The 7129-nt window shown below is 35.9% G+C and overlaps 1 protein-coding gene across 1 annotated transcript in view; it reads left to right on the top strand.

Moving 5' to 3' along the window:
- LOC114841557 overlaps positions 1–6908 on the top strand; it is a 17296-nt gene extending 10388 nt beyond the window's left edge. The window contains 2 exon segments of the mRNA XM_029126579.1: positions 6414–6567; positions 6856–6908. Coding sequence (XP_028982412.1) covers positions 6414–6567; positions 6856–6908 — 207 coding nt within the window.
- The last annotated feature ends 221 nt before the right edge of the window (positions 6909–7129 follow it).

Raw genomic sequence — 7129 nt, 5'->3', positions numbered from 1 at the left:
ACTGTGCGCCGCAAAACAATTATTTTTCTTACTGCGCTGTTATTTCCATGACAGTTTCTTCCATTTTTCACAGAGATTAAGGGATGAAAGAGGGTCACTTGGTGGGGAATTTAATTCTCCATCGAACTACTCTTTTTTCATCCCTTAATCTCAATTAGGAGTGGAGAAGTGAATTTTTAATTCGCGAGCGAATGGTGAAAAGTCACTGTGCGCCGAGAAGAAAATTATTTTTCTCACTGGCCCATGACTTTGTCGTAGTTTGTATTTTTTTGTTACAGAGATTAAGGGATGCAACGGGGATCGACTGATGCAGAATTTTATTCTCCGTCACACCCTCTGTGTTTCATTCCTTAATATTAATTAGCCAGCAAATGAATCCCCTGAAAAACATTAAGAACATGTTGAGAACGAGGAGGACATAGATTCCCCTCCGAAACTATCCCTGTGACAGCGGGACTGCTATAGTCGTACTGGAGAGATTATAGTCTTGGTTTTCAGAGGTGGGAGACGAGGATGTGAGTGGGAATTGGGTAGAGTGGGGGTAACTCTGAGGACTATAATCTCTCCAGTACGACCGTACCGACCATACTGCCGAGTTACCCGCACAGGCAGTTTGCCCAGCCGTCAGATTCAACTTCAACCCCGAGATCTGAGCCTCTACTTTAGTCAATCCTCTTTGGTTTCGTGCGTCTACACGGAGAAAAAAATACATCGTAATTTTGTGAGAATCCTTCCAACAATTAGTGTACTGTTCACCAACGCTGGGACATAACAGGGAGTCATCGGAGAATTCGCATGTGGCACACTAATTTTTACGGGAATCCCCCGAAAAAGTGGCCGGAGTCCCACCAAAAATTAGGGTGCCACTTATGAATTTTTCGACGACTCCATATTATGTCCCGGCGTTGGGGGACAGCACACTAATTTTTGGGAGATTTTTTTCTCAGTGTAGATGCTAGGTTGCTGTAGTAGGGTACTGCATTGCCGCCTAACTTTTCATATTGGTATGGATCTTTTCGAATTGAGGGTGCAAAGTATATATTGAATAATCAGTTTTATTAAAGTTAATTTTGTTCACATCCTTCTCAAACTGCAGCGAGCCCAGTCATGGGGCCTTCTGAAATAACAAATTTCCTGTGCCATTATTGGTAAAATTACGATAGAAATGTGAAACCCCAAAGATCAATATTTACACAGAGAGTGATCATTTTTCATACGATCTTCCGTAAACGAAGAAAAAATAATTACAATTGTGAACGAGATAGGAGATTGTTCAGTCTCATAATTAACATTCGAGGATAATCTCCTCAAATTCCTCATAATACAGAACATATAAATTCAGACATCTCTATATTAAATCTATCAAAGGACATTAGAATCATATGAAATAATTCATTTCGTGTTCTGGACCCATACTATTGAAAATTATGCAACTTTGAAGTCTTACACGTATGAAAAAAATTCAATAGAAAACCTAGTGAGTTCGTTAGAAAATTTGATTGGACTTCTATAGGGATTCTATGGAGGTTCTCTAGGACCTCTATTAAAATGCTATTGAAAAATTCTATTTGTTTTTTGCGATGAAACTGTTAGATATTTGGAAGAGGGAAGTCAATAGATATTGCATCTCTGTTTGAAAGTTTGTGATAAGATTTTTCCTATCAAAATCATTGGGCAAAAATTTTCTACGTTTTTTGGTTGTTTTTTGTTTTATTTTGCGTTATAGGATCTGAGTGGAAAAAACTCAGAAAATCTGTGCTCAATAATTTTGACGGAAAAAATCTAACGAGAAAATCTCAAACAGAAATTCAAAATTTATTAACTTTTCACTTTTGAGCATCCAATATAATCGGATATAGAATTTTCTAATGAATTCCCTAAGTTTTCTATTGATTTTTCTATACGTTTATTTTTTGAAAGATGAAAGTCGACAGATGTTGGTTTCCCTATACAAATTATTCTGTTTTGATTTTCTGTTCAAGAATTGTCCAGCGTGGATAATTTCTCTCTACAAATTTTTTTTTTTCAAAGTGTATAGTGGAAAAGAAACGGAATTTATACAAAACAAATTTATTACTTTTTGCAGAACTGGCAAACAAAACAAATAGAATTTTGACAGAACTCTAGAAGAACTTTTATAGAGTTCCAATAGAAATTTTGGAGATTTTAGAGATAGCGTTAAGTTGTTCCATGAAATTTTTTTACATCATTGTTCATATTATTCAACATCTGTTGTAATGAAAACATTTTATTATCTTGACATCCACCGCAAAGAGATTTGCTCGTTCTACATCGTATTATGTCGAGCTCTATCGATACAGTTTGGGAAGGATCGGCAGGCTCCTAATCATTCTCAGAGATAGATCTTCTTGTCATGAATTAATGTGTTGAGAGATTCATGGAGCATCGCTGGAGTTGATTTCATCCGGATCTATGAGCACAATGCGGATTTTATTTTTCACATAATCAAGTGGAAGATTGATTGTTGATGAGGTGACCATTCTATATCGAGAAGCTTCTGAGAAACTGTTTTCTACATATCATTGATGAAATAATTTGTACACCGCTAAACATAGAAAATATTTTGGTAATGGAATAGAAGAGACAGAGAGAGTAAGCTCAGAGTGGAGGACGCCATTGAGAGGTTATTGAAGCTTTCTAAACTATTTTCAACGGATATTTAGGTACTATTATTTAAAAACTCAAAGTACTTACTGTAATCGATATCCCATATATTCCTGATATACCCACCACATGATAAAAAATCTCTCAGATCTCAAACACGGTTCCATAAATGATGAAAACAAACGCTCTCTAAATGACGCTGGTCCAATGGGGAAACATACTGTCAAGCCCCAACCGTAAGGGCCTAACGTTCGTTCGGACCGCTAGTATTAGAAAATTCTTCGTAATAAGTTTGAATATTGAATTTTACAAGAATCATCTCTTCTTGATTTATCATTGGTATCAATCATTTTTCGAATCATAGAGACACAGTATTCCAGTTTGTGTTTTATAATGCTGCGGAATTCTTCAGGACCTTTCACCTACAATTTTTCCATTCGGATTACTTCTCTTCTGATCTTAGTTTCATAATTCTATGAACATATATCTCTCAAACTCAAATTGTTTACAGTGATAATTTGGCTACAAATTGATGAAAGTCAATTTATATAAAACATTTTTTTCGTTTGATTAATTATCTTGAGATATGAATGACATAATAATTTTACGCCGAACTTCGAGCAACGATGAAACTGTTTCGACTAATATGGGTTTATGAATTGATTATTACATACAAGGATCTTTTCTTGACGAAATGATGACACCTTTTCATCTTCAAATGTATTTTTTAGTAAACAATTTAGTTGACATTTTTCTCACAAGTCACTTACTACTAACTTGATTCAGGAATGAATAACGAATACCTGGATAAAAATCGGAATGACTGATAGTATATGATTGACTAGTTATTTATATACAAGTTTATTTTTAATTATCCAATTCATTTTGGGAGGGCTCTCACCATTTCCATTAGGGATTTCCCATTACTAATGTAATTCATGATTAAACAAAAATTTTACTTGTAACAAACCGAACTTTGTATGTACCTAGTTAATAAGTTGCATTCTGTTTTTTTGCACAGAATACTTTCAACAACCAATATTTTTGCGGATAATTCAATTTCTTCAAGAATTTTTTTGGCATATTCATAAAAAATGACTCATTACAGATATAATTCAAGATTGAATAGAAAAATTTTAAGAAAATCGAAAAATCCAATAGTATTCAAGCTAATTATTAAAATTCTATCATTTGCGAGTGATTATTAAAATTCGATTGCATCATTGAAAATTTTGTTAGTTGTTCTATTGAGATATTTTCTCTCAGAATTCCTTCACACTACTTTTTTTACGTTTTTTTATTTCATTTTTCTCCTCAAAATAAAAAAATAATAAAAAATCAGCAATTTTAGCCAAGGCATTTTTATATCTATGTCATCGCAATGAGTGCTATAGAAAAATTCTATTCTCTCGGTTGCTCTCCATAAAATATTTGATATTTAAAATATATAACGAAAAAAAAAGAAAATTTGTACCGGAACGAAATGGATAGCAATGCTATCCATACGGATAGCAATGCTCGGTTGTCGCTGCGAAGCCACAGCCTTAAGGCTGCATCTACGAAAGAGCTTGGCGTAGACATTTCACTGCACTGTAGCGACCCCCCGACATGTATAGTTAGATTGGAGAGGTTTTCGTATGCCGGACTGAGGATCGGTAGCGACAGCCCAGCAAAGTGTCAAAAATGCATAACATTGTAATGCTGCCTAGCTGCTGGGTTCAACCATGCAACTACAAGAGATATCTCTATCTGGGACGCGTCACATGCTTTAACGTAGCTACTGCCTGCGGTATCGATCGTATTCATTTCTTCCAACGTTATTACTCCTGCTGCTTTGCCAGCTGCATTAAAAACGGGATAAAGGACAGAAAGTGGAGTGAGGGGGGGGGGTGCAGGTATAAACTCAGGTGTAATATCTTGTCTTTGCCTCCAACTCGCGAAGCAGGCAGGCAACACAGCTTACGAGTTTATCACCAGATTTAAGCCTGGTCAGGAAATCATCTCAATCCCACTGATTGGGGTGGAAACAAACAACCAACGGACTATTACCCATCCCCACTACAAACACCGTAGCTCCTCAGGAACTACTGAAGACGATTTCATGTAAATGTCTCAAAGGATGCACTGGTAACTATGGCTGCAGGAGAATAGGCCTGTATTACTCAATTTTGTGTACTGGGTGCCAGGGGACGAATTATTTCAATATAAATGTCGACATTGATATTGATGAAGACGTAGATGAATTAATTGACATCGATATTGAGAAATTCTTGGGCGTCCAAGTCAGTGAGGAATCAGCCAGCGAATCTGAATCAGTGGAGCATGTCGGTGATTTGCGCTCTTCAGTTCAGAAAAAACGAAGAGTTTATTGACAATTTTCAAAATTCACAAAACCTATTTGTAATGAACCAACTTATAATTATTTTGTGATGCCACTGTGTTATCATTATTTTGTCCACCTCCTCTTAGATTCTCGCAAGTCAGTTCATATCCGTTATTTTGGCGAATTTCATTATCAACATTTTTAAAAATTAACAATTGCATCATTTATTACTTTTTGTAGTAAAAAAATCATTCTCGTAAGTGCTGTTTTCAATAATAAAGAAATTATCACATTGAAAATAGGCGTGGGGCGGCGTATGGTTAGTGAAAATAAGTGCGATGTAGCACAGTTTGACCAGTTTCGCGGGTTTATCTTAAACACGATTGATCGGACAAAAGAATTCAAAGAACATTTTTTTCAGATAATTTTATGGGGATTATATTTGTATTGTTTGAAATGCAGCCAAATCTCCATATTACTTAACAGTCGACCAACTCGGCCATCTCCAAAAATCTACGTGACCCTTCGGGTCAACGAACATAGGTCAGCGCAGCATCCGGAAGAGTCAGTCAGTTCAGTTGTGTTTCGGTATCGTTACAATTATAACATAGCCCATTTAGTCAAATAGAATTCAAAATTTAATATCTTTGTTCAGTACAATAATCAATTCAGTCCAGTAAAAATTCAGTGAATCAACTTAATTAATTTCACAAAAATTATCGATAATTAACAGATTATCAACAGTTATATATTACCAAAGAGTGTATTTTTTACTGAATACAGTGGTTCGATCCCACTAATAAACTGTGATTTTTTTAAATCCGGCTAACAGTGATTTTCCCAACATCTCCCTCCACATTTTCCTCCCACATCCACCCTAAATTAGTCATTCTCCAAACATGTATATAACTATTTTTATCGTAGCCCCCATAGTTGCCGTGAAAACCGTGAAAAACCAAAAAATCGCCACTTTTCATTGTTTAAACAATAACTTGCCGATTGAAATCGACAATTATTTTTTAGCATGTTATTACTTATGCCAAAACCAAGCAATTTACGTATTAAAACCTTTATAGGGAATTATTACGTTCATTGATCAAATTTAGTGCTTTGACGCCTGGACTAAAGGACGATGGTCTTGCTCCTACTAATTTTTTATTTAATAGAGAACTTTTTTTTCATCCATTTTCTATTGAGAACCATTTTTCTTACAGAAATCTGATTGTGCACTATACCCCTTCATTCGGACTGACTTGGCTTTCTTTTTTAATTTTTTTAAATTTTTCTAAAATTTCAACATTCCGGTAGGAGCGAAACGAAATTTTTTCTTGGCGCAGTTTTTTTTATCAAATTATAGAAAAACGATGCATTGCGGCATTTCATCATATGGTGAGTGACCAATCTAGGGTTGAAATTTTGCCAATGTTCACATCGGTGAAATTCATTATTTATGTCATTCTCTTAGATTGTTGCCGTTCGTCAAGCAACATACGATTGTCCCTGGACGGCATTTAGTGTACCGATACAATTTTCAATTCTATTGATCATGACATTTACTCAACGGGAATATGTGTACTCAGCATACGGTTTGATTCATTTGAACATGCCTCAAGTTACCCACGGTAATCACGGTTCGTAGTGATTCTTCTAATCAAGATACATTTCGATACTACGTCGTTAGAAACTTTTGTGCCACGATGAGGTTGCAGAAAGAGTCGACGGCAAGTTTTGCACTTATATGAGGCAGAAAAGTTCTTAAGGCCTAGTATAGAAATATATTTGTTATTTTGTTATCAGGACGTCCGTGAGCGGTGTTTTACAAACGCGCGACGTACATCAATGTCATCACCGACCATGGATTGAGTAACAAATACTTTCATCTAATTCTTTGAGTTCTTAAAAATTCTAGATTTTCACTGCGGCCATGAGATACTTCACACTATCGCGGAGTATTGTTTGAAGACGTTCAACATTGCTATTAACCTTTTTAGGTGGAAATTAAAAGGAAAATCTATGAACAAATCATCCAGGAGACATATATTCTCCCTAGTAGAAATTCTAACCGGCAGGGCGACGTTCGGTCGGCGCGTGCGCCCGGACATTTCGTCTCGTTTATTAGGCGTGCTAGCGAGGACATTCCACTATTAGCCACACGTATGCTATACGAGAGTCGCCCCTGGA

Source organism: Diachasma alloeum, unplaced genomic scaffold, assembly GCF_001412515.2.
Source record: "Diachasma alloeum isolate Michigan unplaced genomic scaffold, Dall2.0 Dall_scaffold_00854, whole genome shotgun sequence".
In the NCBI taxonomy this organism is placed as follows: domain Eukaryota; kingdom Metazoa; phylum Arthropoda; class Insecta; order Hymenoptera; family Braconidae; genus Diachasma; species Diachasma alloeum.
Note: the sequence above shows the minus strand (reverse complement) of the source record. Positions and strands in the feature narration are given on the sequence as shown.